Source organism: Haliaeetus albicilla, chromosome 16 (genome assembly GCF_947461875.1).
Source record: "Haliaeetus albicilla chromosome 16, bHalAlb1.1, whole genome shotgun sequence".
NCBI classification, from domain to species: domain Eukaryota; kingdom Metazoa; phylum Chordata; class Aves; order Accipitriformes; family Accipitridae; genus Haliaeetus; species Haliaeetus albicilla.
In genome coordinates this window covers 12,765,738-12,784,413 of record NC_091498.1, presented here as the reverse complement: position 1 = coordinate 12,784,413, position 18,676 = coordinate 12,765,738, and the positions used below count along the sequence as shown (strand labels likewise).

Sequence of the window (18,676 nt, the reverse complement as noted above, 5' to 3'; positions counted from 1 at the left end):
TGTGCCTTTAAGAGCTCTACTATTGCCTTGTGTCTCTCTTGCCTTACAAACCCAACAGCTACACAGTATAGCTGGTAGCAAGACATAAAGGAAGAGATCATGTATAACCTAGATTACTCCTATTCATAGTATAACAGCACTTGCAGCATGCGAGGCATTTTGCCCATGTGGACAGGCTTATCAATGCAGAACAGCTTAGAGTCAAATGTCCGTTATGCAAGAATGGTATGAAGGTTATGAAAACCACCCTTTTTGCCATCACAAATGATGCCACATTTCAATCCACACACAATACTGTGGGAAACATGGTTAAGGAGGAAGAAAAATTGTAACAGTTCCTTAAAAGGCAATCTCAAAATAGGAAAGAAATAATTCATCCAGATACCAAATATCAGATAAACATGCTAGAAGTGTAAACCTCTGAATAGCTATTTTGTGGCAATTGGCCTTGTTATTTGCTACAGTAGAAAGCTCACCTTTTTTAAGATTTTACCACCAAAACGTGCCCGAATGCTAATGTACTTAAACAGGATTCGATCCACTGGACAGGAGTTTGCGTTCTAGAAAGAAAAAAAAAGTTCCCCTTACAGTTAATAAGCACATCTCTTGATTCAATTTTTAAAAAGGTGATCTTCAATTATGAATGTAATAAGCATTAAATTAATGTAGTAATCATTTTAACGGCTATTGCTCTTGATATTTTAAGTACTTTAATCTGACTTATCTGGTTTACAAGCAACCTATTGTATCAGAGAAAACACACATTTTTAGAAAAGCATTTATTATACTGAGGTAATTTAATTATTATTCAACTGCCAAAACAACATAAAAGTTCTTCCAAACATTGCCTTGAAATAGCATTCATGTTTTAGGGCATTTTCTTTCTTTTGGATGAATGAGCAACTGGAAATGGCTTACAAATACATTCAGTAAGAGCGATTATTGATTTTTTGATTATTTTTTTTTTAAATTTAATTACCACTGGTACTGCTGCATGCACAGTAAATTTTGTTGTAATTCTCACCCTGGATTATGATTATGGGAACCACACAGTTAGGTGGCAAGAAACTCTGAAAACTGAATTGAGAGCAAACTGCTGATTTAGTCAGTATTCTTTTATATCTTTTCTATGTTTATAAGTTCACTGTCACAATAGACCCCCATCCAACTGTCACAACATAGAATTCAACAAGAGATAGATATACAGAGAAATATATACATACACATACAGAGAAAACCAGTATTACTGGTGTCTTGACTTGAAAAAAAAAATAAAATTTGGATGCCTAGAAACACACTTGCTTATGACATTAGAGCTTTCAGAGAACAGGACAGATCAGGATGGGTACAAGAAAAAGATCCACACTTCACAAACACGAATCCTGCCAAATAGAGCAGTAACCCAAGTCTGTGTAAAAAAGCTTAAGAAAGCAAATATAAATATCACAGTGTTTTGTTCTCATTACAGCAGAACAGCATGATCAGAGGGGAGAGAGCAGAGCACACCAGAAGGCCACAGGACATCAGGGACAAAACAGCTCACCTTAGACCACTCCACAATGCAGTCCAAGCAGAAGTAATGGGAACAGTTCTCAGGAGTCCCAACAGCCTGATCCCTAAACGTGTTGAGGCAAATGGGGCAGTTTTCGCCATCCTCATCAGATGAAATGTTCGCTCCGTTTATGTGTGACTCTATTTTCAGAGAATCAGTCATTCCCCTCACAGAGGCCTCAGTTTCTTCCTCCTCTTCCTCCTCTTCATCATCGTCTTCACAATCTTAAAAAGTGAGAGATGAAAAACAACTCTTGTGTGCTGCAGGGCTTCAGCAGTGAGGACAGAGGGGGTGAGCAGGATGGGGTACCAGCTCAGAAAATTCCAAGTAAGCTTATTTTAATAGGGCTGCAAGGGCAAAGCACAGCCTCCCCAGTTTGCGGCAGTAATTTTTGCTGTTTTCTTTTTTCCTAAATCCCTTCACTAAAAAGCAATGGATTACCCTGGCGAAAAACAAAGCCTGATAACGTGACTAGTCTTGCAAGAGATTAAAAGAACAGACAGCAGAAAAACAACAGATTATCAAAACAACAAGAGAGTAGGATAAGTCAGGCTACCACTGAACACTGAAGTTAAAAAATAAAGTTATAATAAAGTTATCATGTACCCAACTTTTTTTTCTGGGCCTTTTTTTTTTTTTAAATAGATGCTCCAGAGGACAAAGAAGCAGCAATATGCTCAGCTGCAGAAGAACAGATTCAAGATTTCACCAGTAAATCATGATTTTGAGACTCAAGGGATCTGGGTGCCTAGCTGGAGGCTGCTTAAAGAAGCTTGGTTTTGAGTAAAATTAATTATAAACACTCAGCACACAGTACTGAAAGGTGTTTTTATTTTTAGTACAAAATAGAGACGTGTGCAAGTCTTTCCCTAAAACCTGTGAATTAAGTTGACATTTTCAAGAAGCAGTGAAAAGTTACCTAAAACCCACTCTTACTTATTTTGGGTTGTTTCATTGTTTGGGTTTTGGTGTTTTTTGGTGGTGGGTTTTTTTTTTTTGGGGGGGGGGGGGGGCAGCTGTTGTTGTTGGGGGTTTTTGAGTTTTTTTACACATAATGAAAATGGAGTTCTTGTCTTTCTGTCTTTTCTATTTAATTCTCCTGTCTGGACACAGCAGAGAATACTCTAAACAATGGATTAATAAAGCTTTTTGGCACCTGGTGTCAACTTTTTAGTCTGTTTTCAAATCAGTCTAACTAGTAACTTGGAAAACTGTGCTCTTGCCTTCCCAACAAGCTTTAAGATGTGATAAAAATTTTTTTTTCTATCCAAATAATAATTTGAGTGCAGCAGTTTCAGAAGTACGTGCATCTACAGAGTACGTTTTCAGTAAAATTAACAAGTAACATCCACACTCCCTTTTCAAAGAAAAATTAGTCTTCTTCCCTCCAACCTAGGCTTAACAGCAATAGTAATTTATTTCCAAAACTCCCCATCACAACGTTCACTTTAGAGCCTCATGCCAAAGCAAATAAATGAACACACTTTTCATAAGTGAAAAAACAGCATGAGCCATTGTTGCAGTTTTGACTTTTTTTCTACTCATGCTGGGGCAGAGTTCACTGCTACTGACTATAACTACACTATTTTGGCTAGCAGATAGTCTTCAAACATACCAATGCTTTAAAAACTCAGGAATTGGGGAGTATTACTTGTTTGTTTATTACTGTAGGATTTGGGCATCAATCTGACACAGCAGCATCTGTGAATTTATATTTCATGATTAATTTCTGGAGGAAAAGCTTTCATCTTCCTCCAATTATTAAAAAAAAAAAAAGCCTGTTAACACACATTAACAGACCTACCTTCTAATTCTTCATCTTCACTTTCTTCCTTGTCCTCCTCACCTCCCTCTCCCTCAGTGTCATCTTCTTCCTCCTCACTTCCAGTATCATCTGAATCACAGCTATTTCCACCATTGCTTTCTTGAAATGAGAAGAAGAGAGGAAATACCTATTTGATGCAGACAGACCGACAGATCGAACAGCAAAGGACACACCAGAACTCCTGCTCAGGAGGTTATATACGAAGTGAAAACCCACATTTCCTCAGTGGTATCAAAGCTGCCTGTTCTGGGAAAATCAAGGGAAGCACACCAGCAGTCTGAGATACAGATTTTAGGATGTAAACAAAAAAAATTGTCAGGGAAAAAGAAATAAGTGGTCACAAATATATCTTCACTTCTCTTCGGATGTTAAACCAATAGGTTCTCCAACCTAGAACTAGAAACAGGCACATGCACAGAGGCTGCATTTACCTGTTTCACTGAGGAGTGCGAGACTCTGTCTTTTGCCCTTGCCTAGCGCAGCGTTCTTGTTTATCAGCTCATCCTGGCTGTCATCATCCATGGCAGGACATTGGAAATCCGCTCCCTGCAAGAAGGCAGACTTCAGTGAGGCAGTGCACTACCTCTGCAAGCAGAGCAGGCGTCAGCCTGGCAAAGAGCATCCAACGCATCTGCGGAGATGTGAACTGTGGAAGGGACATCGGTCTACAGCAAAGGCTCCTCACACCATCAATTAGTTTTCCCAGTTTCAAGTCAGAGGTGGCTACAGGTAAGCAGTTATCGTTATGTGAAGTTTCATATCCCTACTGAGCTGCATGAAACCAGCTGCTTGTGAAACTCAGTTTACATGAAAGATTCAGCTTTGTCTTGGGCTCCTGGATGACAGAAAAACATATAACCAGAACTCCCCACTGAAAATAGGAATAGAAAACCTGCAAACACCAAAACCATCCTGTAGACTAGCAATAAAATGCAAAACTGAAAGGGACTCCTTTGAACAAGGCCCAACAGGATGACAATATGTGTTTCAAATCAAAATACTCTCTCACTCAATTGAAAAAAAAACAAAAAGAAAGATTCCGTATTTTAGGTCTTTTTAAAAAAAGGCCTTTTCACAGCTCTGTCATGAAACAGAGAAGTCTCAGACCTCACAATCATTATTCCACAGAAAGGAGGAGACTTGATCTGGTGCATATTAATGCAATCACATTAATTGCTGTGCATTAGCACAGACTGACAATAAAACTGACAGATACTGAGAGATGTCTCATGATCCAAATTCATAATGACAATCAAACCAGAGCTTTTAATATATAACACTACAAAGCATTAAAAAAAGACAGATCCCTGCAAGCTTCTATAAGCAAGTAATGGAAAAATATAATTAATTGACACTTATAAAGCTAGATGTCATATCTCATATGAAGAAAAAAATATCGGATTCTTCTACAAGTGTGGCAAAGAAATTCCAATTGGGTGCTCTTCTCCCACTCTCCCTGCTCCGCACTACATATCTTGCGTATTAAGAGAATTTTTGGAACAAAACATTATGTTTTATTCAAGTGCTCTTGATGCATATCTTTACTTGCACACTTCCTTTTTGAGCCACGTAGCAGAGCTCTGCACTTAAGAGCGTCAAAAATGTAGGCTTTGCTAAACCAGACTAAACTGCAAATGGAGTCTTCAATCCTCAGGGGGGAAAAAAAAAAAGCTAAAAAGAAAAGAGATCGAGCTTCAACACAACCAAGTTCTCGGTAAAGATTTCTCCTAACTTCAGCAAGAATCTTGCTTAAATAGAGGTTTAAACTTTTAGCTGAATTTGTGGCTGTTAACAGGAGTGTGTTTAAAAACAATTTGTTGGCTGAAAACACACAGATTCATCAAAAGCCAGTCGCTCCATGATGTAACTGAAAAAAATAGGAAGAAACACTAGGAATTTTTCAAGTTTCAGCAGTGCATATGTATGAATTATTCAAACTGAAACTCAATTACATAATATCCTCCCAAAACCTAAATTAACTACAGCAACGCAAAATTTGTGGCGGCTTTACAGCCAGGATACATAAGGGCAGAGACTGGCAACGCCAGTCCCATAGCAGGGCAGCGGCAGGTGTTTTTGTTGTGTACGTAGCAGGAATTTACATAGCGCATTTAGATTTTCTGCCTGTATCACTTCTCCATTGGCAGGTTGTGGGAATAGAGCGGGTTCCTGCTGACCCACCACTGCCACGTCCAGCCAGCTACGGCACTCCCAAGCTACTGAGGACAACAGAGGCCAACAAAAGCCACCGCAGGTGTAAAACCGTGGGTAAGCCTCCACTTTGCTACCACAATGACCTTCATTCCCCTGCTCCCCAGTTCTCCTTAAAGCAAAGCAATAAGCACAGTGAGAAAAGGATCTTTTTATTTTTAAAAGTGATTCCCACAAACCACAGTTCTGACCAACATATACTTAACTACATTTCCAAACAGCATGCATTTCTTCACTGCCGTGGAATGAAACAACTACCCATGTTATTCTCACCCTGCTACCCCACGGAAGGATATCCTTTAAGCACAGAGGCAAACAAATCAGCATTTGTGACTTGACAATCTAAACTGACATATTTATGCTGCAAATGCAAGCTTGTACTTTGCTCGGAGGCAAAACTTGGGAGTTAAGGAAAATCTGGTATCGCAGCAAACAGTCAAATTCTGTCAGTTAAAAAAGTCTGGTTTGTGGATAGTTGGGAATAGACAAGGAGAAACCAAGTGAGATAAAATGAATTTGAAATTTAAAGCACACCACAAATTTTACTTTACTAACAACCTTTTCCAAACTGGGCAGCTGCTCTTAAGAAAAAAAGGAAACCAAAGTTGATTATACACCTAATATGAGAGCTTGTTCTCCTATTTTTTAAGAACAATAAGCAGCACTTCCAAATTTTTTTTCTTATGGGAAACATTTCAAACAAATTACCACTGTGAAACACAAACACATTCATGATACACTTGAGGCAGCTCACCAACCTACACCAAAGCCCAGCTTTCATTCCACCACTTACCACATCAGAATTTTTCTAACACCCGCCCCCCCCGCCCTGAGCTGGAACCAGCAGATACAAAATAGATAGGAAGTATTTTTATTATTATTAGGTAAACCCGGAAATTTAATTAAGAAAGAGACTGTAGTCATCCCTCTGAGGCAAACCTTAACAGTGCGCTTCTGTAACATAAAAGCCCAGACTGCTAAAAAGCAACCGGTTATCCCCGAAGGCTGTTTGACTGAGGCAACCTCAGCTGCTTTCAGTTTTGGGGGTGTCAAAGACCTGCCCTCCCCACTGTACCCAACCCCTCACTGCTTGCTCACTTGGGAAATCCCATGGTGTGCAGTACCCTGCATACAGCCCTTCAGCAGCGGAGGCTCTCACATCTGCTGATCCTCTCTTCAGCATCGCACTTTGAAGACTCTATTCAGAGTAATTTAAGATGTGTCCCAGCAGGCAGCTCGTGAATGCAGATGCAGGGTAACCTGGACAGAGATCCCTTGTCTTTGGATTCAATACCACTAACGCAAGGTGTAACCGCTTACAGCGAAACCCATTTCAATTCCCCAGGCAGGTGCATCATAGGTTGCACACTAGGTCCGCTAAAGGCAGACACCATGATCCTCCTTAACATCCCCTTGTTTTCAAATTCTCATTTAGAACCTCACAATATTTTAACAAAACATTAAACTGCAAAAATGATGAGTACATGGCAGGTGTTCAATCACTTTACATGTGCCAGTGCTTCTCCCCAGCCCCAGTTTCCCTTCACAAAGGCACAACCTCACTAGGGCCAAGTCAGGTTTGCACCAAGCGCTCTGTGCCTACGACAGCACTGGCTCTGCTGCAGTGTAAATCGTAAAGCCTAGGCTTTGCTATTAAGACAGATTACATTTTTACATCAAGCTGCCTTAAGTAATTTTAATTGTACAATCAAAGAGCAATTACAAGTACTTTCTTCAAGCCGTATTAGCAACAGGGTTTTCTGTTGGCTTTAAGAACAGAGAAGATTAAGCATTTCCTCCAGAACAAGTGTTTATCAAACAAGCCTTCAGTAAACATTTAGTTTTTTGAACCAAGATCCTTACACGTTACCCCAAATCAGTGTTTTAATGTACTCTGAGTACGTTCCAGCTAGAACGCAAGTGCAGATTTCTGACCATCAGAGGAGCCACGGTCTGCAAAACACATTCAAGCTCCATCTCACTCTGATACGAAGCCAACACAGCCACCTACAACAGCGAGTGACTTCTCCAGTTTGTGGTGGGTTAACACTGGCTGGACGCCAGGTGCCCACCAAGGCCGTTCTATCATTCCCCCCCTCAGCTGGATGGGAGAGAAAATATAACAAAGGGCTTGTGGGTTGAGATAAGGACAGGGAGAGATCACTCAGCTAATTACTGTCACGGGCAAAACAGACTCAACTTGGGGAAAATTAACTCAATTTATTGCCAATCAACCAGAGTAGGGTAATGAGTAATGAAACCAAATCTCAAAACACCTTCTTCCCAGGCACTGCTTTACTCCCAGATTCTCTACCTCCCCCGCCCCAGCAGCACAGAAGGACAGGGAATGGGGGTTACGGTCAGTTCATCATGTTGTCTCTGCTGCTTCATCCTCCTCAGGGACAGGACTCATCACACACTTCCCCTGCTCCAGCGTGGGGTCCCTCCCACAGAAGACAGTCCTCCAAAACTTCTCCAACATGGGTCCTTCCCACGGGTGGCAGTTCTTCACGAACTGCTCCAGCATGGGTCCCTTCCACAGCGTACAGTCCTTCAGGAGCACGCTGCTCCAGCATGGGTCCCCCACGGGGTCACAAGTCCTGCCAGAAAACCTGCTCCAGAGTGGGCTCCTCTCTCCACAGATCCACAGGTCCTGCCAGGAGCCTGCTCCAGTGCAGGCTTCCCATGGGGTCACAGCCTCCTTTGGGCATCCACCTGCTCTGGCATGGGGTCCTCCACGGGCTCCAGATGAATATCTGCTCCACCATGGACCTCCCTGGGCTGCAGGGGGACAGCCTGCCTCACCATGGTCTTCCTCACAGGCTGCAGGGGAATCTCTGCTCCAGCACCTGGAGCATCTCCTCCCCCTCCTTCTTCACTGACCTTGGTGTCTACAGGGTTGTTTCTCTTACATGTTCTCAGTCCTCTCTCTGACTGCCGTTTCTGTGCCCACTGCAACTTTTTTCCCTTCTTAAGTATGTTATCACAGAGGCACTACCGCTATCACTGATTGGCTTGGCCTTGGCCGGCGGCAGAAGCATCTTAGACATGGTTGGTATTGGCTCTGTCAGACATAGGTGAAGCTTCCAGCACCTCACAGAAGCCACTCCTGTAACCCTCCTGCTACCAAAACCTTGCCACACAAACCCAATACACAGTTGTACACACCTTCCTTTCTAGCACCAACAGATTTCCTCCATCACCAACTTCTTACAGTAGTTTCTACTTTTTAAGAAACAGAAGAGCTACTAGGCAAGGCATTTATTTTAATCTGCTTGGGTAACATTTGGGATTATACACAGGCAAAGAAAACAAGTCAGCTGCATTTTCTCACAGGGTGGTTTTGAATGCTGATCATCTCATGGGCAATTATTGAGCAGTCATGTTCCAAAGAGGACTTATAACTAAACTTAAGTCTACTAAATATTCAAACACACGAGCTTTCAGTTCTCATTGGCACATCCGCTTTATTTGTTGGTTTGTTGGGGGTTTTGTTTCTCATTCTCCCCCCCCCCAAATTGACCAAACAATTCAGTTCCCTCTGGAAAACCAACGTCACACATCAGAAAGCATTTGGCTTTGTTTCCAATTTCATATGCTACATTGAAAGAGAAGAAAATAAGAGTTGTAAAAATCATGGTTGAACCTGGTTGGAAAACATCTGGATATGGTGTGACTAGTATCTGCTACCCCCACGTTCCAAAGGTAAAAGTAAGAGAACTAAGCAGGGAAAGTATTCAGATTAATGAGAGACTCCTACAGCCTAGAGCCGCACAGTGTCAATCTAGCATGCACAGGAAGCTTTAAAAAAGCTCTCTAAATCTAAATTTAGATCCAACTTTCCCTGTTTAAGTTACAAAAAGATTAACTCCTAAAATACCACTATCAACTGCCCATGCAACAATTTAAATAAGGGAAGTGCCTAAGAACCTAACAGATAAGGCACAGAAAATTAATCCCGGGGTAGGTAAGGAAGTGCTTATCTTTACCCCATCCTGGCCCTACCCTAAATTTAGCCACCCTAAATTCCAGGACCAAAACTGTCCTCCAAAGCTTCCCCAGGAGCTGACACGGCACTCTTCTGGGAGTTTGCAATGCAAAGAAAGCAACGCACAGGCTCTGCAAAGGCACCTTTGAAGTGCAGCATCTTACCCAGAGGAGCAGCTGGGCATTTTGTACCTCTGCATGCAAAACAGCAGCCAAGCTCTATGCAATTCCCATCCTGCAATCCCCTGGGGCCACTGCCTTCATTTCCAGCTGTGACTCAAACGCTCTGCAACACTGCACATCCTTCTCTTTCTCAACAGGTGTCTTTTCTTAAGAATAGTCACCCTTACCAGTGAGTTCCCTTTCAGCATCAGTCTTTCACACCATACCCACCTTTAACTACAGCTTTCCCTGCTGTTTATGGGCGTGACTGGGGGAGAACCCCCCCCAAAACGCCACCAACCAGAAAACCCCACACCACCAAACAAAACCTCCTGCGCTTTTACGATTTTTTTTTTTTTGTGCCCAACCATAACAAAAGGTACCAAGACCTACTGACCTTCCACAAAGGAAATAACACAGTAACCACCTCTGCAACACACCAGCAATGCATCTGCGCAACAACCAGCAGGAAAACCAGGAGCTACAACCACAAAAAGCACACCCATCCCACTGTTACTGAACATGGGGCGCCCAGTGAAGGGCACCAGTTACACAGCTTAAAAACCTGTCAGTAAGCACAAGTCCCTCAAGGCAAAGTTTTTAAGCCTGAACACGTTTTTGCAATAAGCTAGCGTGCGTTAAAAAAAACACTTGCACGAAAACCTAATTTCTGTTTGTTAGCCGAGAAGTCCACTGACTTTCCTGTAGAAGGCTGAAACAGCTTACAACTTCTTCAAATGCACCCACGCGTGCACCACAAATCACGGGAGGGGGGGGGAGGGGCGGAGGAATTGGTTTTATTCAGCAAATCTCTTTTGCAGCAGCAAGGGAAGCTACCTCCACCGCTCCGGATCGCTCCCCGGTCCTCCCTGCGCAGAGAGGCCGTCGCCGCCTGCTCGGTCACTTTATACCCCGCGGGACCGTCTCCACGACAAGCCCGGCTCTGGACAGCCCGGAAAACAGCTTCGGGGGGGGGGGAGCCGGGCCGGGGCAGCCGCCCCCTCCCGCAGCGGCACCGCTCAGCCGCATCTTCCGACAGCCGCCAGCGACTGCTCAGAGAATAAACCAATAAACTAGTACGTTTATAGGAACAAAATTAAGTGGATATAAACACTCCGCGGGGCAATTTCCCTCCGGAGCTGGCAGTCCGCCGCGGCGGGGGAAACGGCCGCTCCGCGCAACTCCGGCCCGTGGCCCAGCGGCGCCGCCACCGCCCCCTTGGACCGGCCCGTCCCCCGCCGCCGCCCTCCTCGGCCCAAGCAGGCCCCGGTAGCCGCCCCACCCCGCCCCTCCCCCGTCCCGTCCCCGTCGCCGGGCACTCACGCGAAGAGAAGGCCCCGACGCTCACATAACCGGGCCGAGCCGGCCTAACGGGCTGCACGGCCGGAAGCCCCCTCACCCCGGAAGTGTTTCGGGAACACTTCCGGGTTGCGACGGTGCCGGCGCCAGCGGGCGCGGCCGCGGGACTGAACCACTGCGCGCGCGTACGGCGGGGGGGAGAAGGAGGTGGGAAGGAGCAAGGCGACGGGGTGAACCATTCGGGGGAGGGGGAAGAAGGGCGGCGGGACTGAACCATTGGAGGAGGGGTGCGCCGGGCTGTACCAGCGCGGAGCCGCGGGAGGGCGGGGCCGCACCGCCCTGAGGGGAGGGAGCCGGGGTCCCGCGGGCCGCGCCGGGCCGGGGGGAGGCTGCGGGGGCGGGGACGGCGGCCGCCGCTTCGGCGGCTCCTGGTTGTCCCACAGAAGCAGGGGCGACATCCCCGGGGGGCTCGCTGTCCCTTCGACCCGTCTTCCCAAGCTGGGGGGCAAAGGCCGCCGAGCCGTGCGGGTGTCGAGGCTGCGAGGCCTGCGGGGGGCTGGCGAGGGCTGGGCCTCTAACTCCACTGTGGCTGGTCCCAACCCAAATGTCCCCGTTCCCCCGGGGCGATGGCAGGCAGGTGAAGGAGGAAGGGATGTTTTTTCCCCCCCTCTGGCACTGTTGGCGCGGGAGGGGGCTCGCAGACAGGACGTGACCGGGAGCTGATGCGCGCGTCGCTGCAGACACTCGGGTCATTGTCAGGAATTGGATGGGGGGTTGGGGGGTGAGAGAGAAAACAAGGTCCTTCTCCTGGAAACACAGAGCGGAGCGAAGCCTGCGCCGGCCTTGCTGCTGCCTGCCCGCTTGGGGCTTTGGGAGAGGGGCGAGGGGGGACGGGTGGGGTGAAAACCCTGGTAAAGGTGCAGCCAGTAAACATCAAGCGCCTGCTGCTTGAAAAGACAAGATCTGCGCTGCTAAGGGGCAACTTTTAAATTGCACGTTAATTGGTAGGGCGTTCGCTGGCCCCCAGGGGTAGGATGGGGGCACGTATCCCCTTTTGGCTCCCCCCCGCCCAGGGCCGCACACACGGTCCCCACAGCACACCGGCAGGCGAGCAGGGCCAGCAGCTGACGGGCAGCCGGCAGCGTGCTCCCGCTATCGGCAGACGCCGTTCCCCGTCACCACACGCATCGTGGCTCCGGCAGCGCCGCGAGCACCGAAAGCCAGCTGGGAACAAAGGGGAGAGCTGCAGGGCCGGGATAAGCGGGGGCTCTCCCCGGGGCAGCACCGGCCGCGTCAGCAGGAAATTTCATCCCAGAGATTAAGGGCTGAGCCACGAGCTCGTTTGGAGCCAGAGGGGGAGCGGGGGCTGAGGGCAAACAGCACACACCAGCGTTGCCACAAAGCCCCCAGGTCGGGAGCCTCGCCAGGGCAACGGCACCTCCGGAACGAGTGGCCGTCCTGCCTTCGCTAGGGCTGCGGGCGAGCGCTTTGCCCACCGCAGCACTGCCGGGCTGGCGTCCCTCCAGTCCTGCTCCACGCCGGGTGGTTTCACTCGGCACCCGGGGAGGTCTGAGCAACGTGCAGGGCTCGACTGTTGCAGGCAGCCAGCTGTGCAAGCGCCGCTTGGAAACACACTCCTTCTCTGTGCGCGTACAGTCAGGGGCAGAAGGATTTAATTTTTTTTTTTTTTTTTTTAAGTAAAACCTGGAATGTAAGGCACCGCCTGGAAGAGATGAGGGACTTGGCGGAGCGCAGCAGCCAATGGCACGTCTGCCCCGCGGAGCAGCCGGGCAGAAGCAGTGGTGCCGGCAGGGAGGTGTCGGGGCAGTACCCAGCCACGTTACTCTGCACAAAATACCTATTTTTAAACAAAGCGAGTATTTTCCACAGCCGTGCCTCGCTTTTTGTGTTGGCTCACCCCAGAGGGTGCAGGGGCCAGCATGCTCCGCAGCCGATTTCACTCCAATCCGGGTGCGAGCCCTGTGCTGGGGAAGATGTAAAATACGTGACATTTTCCCTACAGCTGCTGGGTGAAAACAAAAAAACCCCACATAGCACGTGCACAAAATGACAACAGAGGCTGTCATTGTGCAGGCTGTCACGCAGAAGAGGGGCTGTCCCTGTGTCCCCCCCTCCCCAGTGGCAATGGGACAGCAGAGCCATGGGTGACTGGTAAGTGCTCCAGCAAAACACGCAGGGAAATCCTTTTGCTGGGGAATCGTTACCAGCTATCAGGGAGCCTGTGCTGGGTTTTGCTTCCAAATCCTGCAAAACACCTTGCAAGAAGAGCACCAGATTGCAAAACGGCCATCAGAGCCGCAATGGCTGATGCCAAGGAAGTTTTCACAAGGGATGTAGAGCTCGTGTCTTTTGCTAGACAGCATGCATTATCAGTTCAGCAGGGACGTGGTGTCTGGCTGCTGTTTGGTCAGTGGCCGCGTTGGCACCCAAAGTGGTTTTTTCCCGAATATCAGCAGTATGGATGAAGTGGGGGTCCCACCAAACGTGCCCGCTCCCCTAGATGTGCTCTGGTTTCTGGTCCGCTTGAGGAAGGCATGTGGCTTTGGGCAGATAGATGGGAGCCAGCCTGCCGGATCGATGCCTGACTCTCTGTGTGTCACCTCTGCGGGACAGCACTACACCCATCCATAAAGCACTTATCTTTGGTGCTTGGCAAATCCTCGCTGAGGCACCCTAAAAGTTTCAGCGTTTCAACTGTTTGCTTGGCTGCCGGCTCGCAGGTTGATGGGCGAGAGTGAGCTCTCCCCATAGGAAGATGTGCACGGTTACACTGACAACGTCCAGCTGGCCTTCAACTGCCCGTCATTTTGGGGGGGGCAAAAGAAGTTACTGGAAGAACACTCCCGGGGCGTCTGGGCCCTCACCCCTCCAGGCCACTGCCACCGCCCCGGGATGCTGAGGGAACCCCAGCACCCTTCGCTGTGTGAGGAACCGTCTCCACCCCCCAGCACTGCCGGGGCCGCACCGGTCTTCCGCGCACCCAACCCGGCCGGCAGGGAACAACGTTAAAAAAATATAAAAAGAAATAATAGAACCACGTAAAATTTAATACAACGATGTGGAAAGCGGCAGCCGACGGGGGAGGACGGACGGCAGCACCCCGCCGTTCCCGCCCGCGGCGCGCGCCGCCAACGGCCCCCGCGCGCAGCCAACGGCTGCCCCCTCCCCACCCCCCGCGCGCACCGCCTACGTGCGCCCCGACACTGTCCTGATGGCACGGCCCCGGCGGACCGTACCATGGGCCGGGCCGCGGCGGGGGCGGGGAGGGGATGGAGGGGAGAGGAAGGGGGAGAGCGGGGGGGGGGCGACGGGGGGACGGGGACGAGGGTGGGGTAAGGGGCTCCCCGGGGGGGCGGCGGAGGGGTAGGTGGGTGCCGCTAGCGGCCGCCGGCGTGAGGGGAAAACGCGAGGGTGGGGGGAGGGAATCGGCGGGGCGGGGTGAGCGGGAGGCGGGCGGCGGTTCAACAGGTACAAATGGTTCCTCCCCGCAGCAGCGACGTGCAGAAGCGAACGCGCCGCGCCCGCCGCTGTCACTGACGGGGGGGGGGCACCGCCCCGCCCCGCCCCTCCGCCGCTGCCGGCGGGCGGTAACGGAGGCGCCATTGGGCGCTGCGGTGCGGGGGCGGGGCTGGCGGGCGGGCGGGCGGCGTCGCTATTGGCGGGCGCGATGGGGTGGGCGGGGCGGGGGGCCACGGCGCGCGGCGTGGGCCGGGCCGGGGCAGAGCGAGAAGTTGGCGGCGGCGGCGGCGGGGGGAGCGCGGAGCGGCGGGAGCGCAGGTGAGCGGCGGCCGTGACGGAAAGAGAGGACCCCCACCCCGGGAATGGCGGGGTGCCGCCGACCCCGGGGCAGGCACGAGGGAGCGTGTCCCGGGGGTGGGTGCGCGGAGCTGCAGCCCTCTGCGCCGCGACCCCCATCCTTCACCCTGCCCGGTGTCTCCTGTGCTGCAGGTGGGCCCCGCCGCCCCCCCCCCCGTCACCCTCCAGGAGCAGGTGAGCCACTGACTAACGCACATTGTGCTCTCGGCGACTCCACTGTGCGTGTGACAGCGGCTAACCTGCTCCTCGGACATCGCTGTGTGGCCACCTCGCCTCGCCTCCGCGGACCCGCGCCTCGACGCCACGACGCCTGCATCCCCTTCCCGCCACCCAGGTGAGGGGCTCCGGCCTGCAAAGGAGTCGCCCCCTCCCCCCCCCCCACCCCCAATCCAACGCTACTGCCCTGCTTCCAGCAGTTTCCCATCCTTGGCCCGGCAGACCCTCCGACGTGCCCTGCAATTAGCCGCGCTGCACGGCAGGGCGTGAAAAGATTTAACGCTTCTTGCAGCAAGGCTCAGTGCGTCTGGTGGGAGCAGAGATGAGGGGAGCGGGCTGTGCCGGCACGCGGGCGCAAAGAGTCGGTGGTAAAGTTGCATAGGAGGGATGGCATGCCCCCCTCTCTCCTCCCCTGCTCTTCTCCAAAGTAAATAAGTGCTAGTGGACTCCGTACCAAGTTAAAGGAGACGCTTCATCCCAGCTGGTGACGTCTTGATACCCAGTCAGTGACTAACTGAACTGCTATTGCCAAGGGTGTGTTAATAGAAGAAACTGTGCCTGGTATTGCCCTGGATGAGTCACCTTTAAAGAGAGACTCTCTAGTCTAGTCTGTTACATGAAAAGCAGAAATGAGCCTCTCTTTCCTTTTTCATTGCCATTTTGTTTCCCATTCCGCCCCCTTGCCTTTGTTCGCCGCTTTCCACTTCTTGCGCCAGGGTTCTGTTGGCCCCCCAGCCCTGGTTGGGCATTGGCAGAGCTGCCTCGTGCGATCGTGCTGCGATGTCACACAGGGGACTCTTGACTTCATGGCCCTGAGGAGCAGTAAGGCGAGCTGGGCAGGGACTCCTCCAGCTGCCCAGAGTGGCCATCACTAGAAACAGAGGAAGTGACGAGGCAGATTGCTTCTCATACAAAGTTCTCCCTTGCAATTTTTGGGCTGGTGAAGAAGCTGGGTAGTTGAAAAGTGTCTTTTTTGAAGTGCAGCACAGCTTTGTCAGCAGCTTAAGCTCATAACAGCCAGCTAGGATTCACCGCAGCCTGCCAAGGTTCCCCGAAAGGGCTCGGGTATTCCCCCTCTTGCTTGAGCTGCTCACGTGTAGCCCTGGACCATCATAAAGGCTTGATCCGAAGGAATCGGCAGTGCTCTGGTCAGTAAGTATTTAATTGCACAGAAGGCAGAGCAACATCCTCTGTACAGATAAAGTCTCTCAGGGAGAAGTTTTGCCTGTACCCGTCTCTCCTGCCTGCACTCATTTGTCATTTCTTCCTCTGGGTCCCAGAGGAGCATCTGCTCTTCCACAAGAAAAATCAGCTCCCTCTGTGCTCCACGCAGACTGGGTGAGTCCAGGTTCTCAAACATGCTGGAAAGAGAGGAAAACCACCTGAATTTACCAAAGCTGCTTTCATGCTTGTTCAGAAGCTAAATGGGCCTTTTTTGATGGGGGAGGGGGGCGGGATGGGACAAGTTTGCAGCTTTCTCAGCCCCAGAAGGCTTGCCTCCTTCCTAGCTGCACCTACAGCATCTTCCCACGGCTGGTCCTGAGCAGGCAGGAGCACACCGTAGCCACATGGAGAGCAGGGAGAGGGGGGAACCTGGTGCAAAATAAACCCATGTACAAGTGTGTCTGCGAGCTGAAACTGAAGCCCCGCAGTCCCCTACCACCCCATTTCATAGGTGACCACACATGTAACAAACCTGTATCTGAAAATGAAGGTTCTTTGTTTCTCTTTGAAGAAATAGCCCTGCATTTGGGACTGTGCAGCCTGATGACTAACCCCTGGAGATGCCACTGGCAGAAGCAGCTCCGCAGGTCGCCTGGCAAGACTTGTCCCAGTTCCCATGAGCAGCACCGTGGTATGAATGCTTCCAACTTCCTGCTACCTACGGAACCATCCTGTTCAGCTCCAGTAAGCAAAGGCAAGGGGTTGAAGTGAAGTTTGTTTGGTTTTGCTTTTTTTTTTGTCTCTCCAGTAAGCAGAGTGGGGGAGAGCATACAGCTCAATTCCTGTTTTTTAACATTCTTGTTGCATGATTCAAAACTAACCTGCTGTGCTGTCACCTGAAGTCTTCAATAAATAGTGCAAAATCAGTGTTTGGGTGCTTATTACTGTAATCCAGGTGCCAGACCAGCTGTAGAGGAAGGCTGTGCCTTCTCAGTGACATGTGTAACGTGCATTGCATGCCCTGTGCCTCCCATCTCTTATTTTGCCTCTGTAGCCCGTGAAGGTGGCTTGAAAAGGAGAGTAGAAGGGTACGACCTGGTTGTCCCTCAAGCAGAAACCCCAGCATCGGTGCCCTCACCCCTGTCCTAGCCCAAGAGCCCCAGAGTGCTCCTGAGCAATGAGAAAATACACCAGGGCTAAGATGTCCATTAATTTCATGTTTTTCAGTAGCTAATAAACAAATTCATAGGGTGATACTTAGCCTGGTAACAAGTAGTTGGGTGCTAAAAGCTTTTGCTCAGAACTGATGCTGTAAGATTTTTGGGGAGAGGCAGGGGTGTGCCTTACAGGAGGAGGAGGAGATGTTGAATGTCAGGCCCATTAAGCTGAAGGGACTCTCTGTGCTCCTCAAAGGTTTTGTTCTCGTTTCAGTGCTTCGCAGAGAGAAGCGAGCAGGCATAACGCTTGAAGCACCATGCTAGGAAGTGCCTATCGTGTTTTGTCTATAAGATGTGCCAGTGGCAGGTCCTACGTGGGGAGCCTTGCCGAAGGAGCAAGCTGGTCTGTGAGGAATAGAAGGAGTACATAAATTGTTTAAGAGGAGTCAGTTAGTTAAATGCAAACAGGGACTTATATAATACATCCTAAAAAAAAAAAAGACTTCTGCTGGCAGGAGATTCCATTGGGAGAGAAACTTGCTCATCCATAAACAAGAAAATTTCCCAGCCTCCTCTAGTGCTTTATGATATTTTTTTTCCCAGGGCAAGGTAGAATGCACTCAGTCTTTACCCTGAGACAGAGAAAGGAAAACCATCATAGGGAGAGCAGACAACATTCCCTGCACGGACATGCATGCCAGCTCAGATAGCTTCCTTGTGTCCACCTGCAGTGAACTACCCTTGTAGGAACTGCGTGTCCAGGAGCAAGCAGCAGAGCATCTGTACACCACTTGGGGAGCAAAACCAACAGGCATTTTCTCCTCCAGTCATTCACACCTTTCCTTATGTAACTCGTGCTGAAGCATGTGCTTTAAAAGCTGCTTGCCAAATCCAGGGGCTGGGAGGCAGCAGAAATGCTTCTAGAACTCTAGATGAAATTTGGGGGGAGGGGGGGGAACCCAAACCTAAAGGAACTTGTACAAATGCACAACTGTGAATTGGAGGTGTTTCAAGTGTCTGCAGCTGTGCTGTCCTTGAGAAACTGTACTAGCCTGGGGCAGTACTTGTGCCCTGACGACCATCTGCAGAGGATGCCTGGCTTAACAAGCTGACACAGTCCAGGGTAGATGGGTGAGGAGCTGGGAGCCATTTTTCTTATGCAATATTAAAAAAAAAAACCCAAACAACAAAAAACCCCAGATAGTGCAGAGAGGAGAGGAGCCCCAGGGAGGCTGGAGGCAGCTGAATTACTCTCCTGAATGGTGC

The 18,676-nt window shown here is 49.8% G+C and overlaps 2 protein-coding genes across 10 annotated transcripts in view; one reads left to right on the top strand and one right to left on the bottom strand.

The window, feature by feature from the left end:
• The window catches only part of PHRF1 (PHD and ring finger domains 1), a 34,459-nt gene extending 23,250 nt beyond the window's left edge, over positions 1-11,209 (bottom strand). The window contains exons 1-5 of one of the 2 annotated variants that reach the window (XM_069803515.1): positions 11,061-11,209; positions 3,809-3,923; positions 3,357-3,476; positions 1,544-1,776; positions 477-560 (exon numbers count right to left, since the gene is read on the bottom strand). In XM_069803515.1, coding sequence (XP_069659616.1) covers positions 477-560; positions 1,544-1,776; positions 3,357-3,476; positions 3,809-3,899 — 528 coding nt within the window. In that variant the 5' untranslated portion in view covers positions 3,900-3,923; positions 11,061-11,209. The remainder of the gene's footprint in view (positions 1-476; positions 561-1,543; positions 1,777-3,356; positions 3,477-3,808; positions 3,924-11,060) is intronic. The other variant, XM_069803516.1, reaches the window with a different exon arrangement.
• A 752-nt stretch (positions 11,210-11,961) lies between these two features.
• Positions 11,962-17,179, top strand: LOC138689253 (uncharacterized). Of its 8 annotated transcripts, none has more exons than XR_011328086.1 (4): positions 12,025-14,834; positions 15,006-15,207; positions 15,287-16,237; positions 16,825-17,179. XR_011328086.1 is itself a non-coding variant. In XM_069803530.1 (3 exons), the coding sequence occupies exons 1-3, from the start codon at positions 14,327-14,329 to the stop codon at positions 15,357-15,359; spliced, it is 684 nt and encodes a 227-aa protein (XP_069659631.1). In that variant the 5' UTR covers positions 11,962-14,326; the 3' UTR covers positions 15,360-17,179. The 8 variants fall into 8 exon arrangements, 5 of the variants coding, with proteins under 5 accessions (XP_069659631.1, XP_069659632.1, XP_069659629.1 ...); XR_011328085.1 differs by having other exon boundaries at positions 15,287-16,241; XR_011328084.1 differs by having other exon boundaries at positions 15,287-16,427.
• The last annotated feature ends 1,497 nt before the right edge of the window (positions 17,180-18,676 follow it).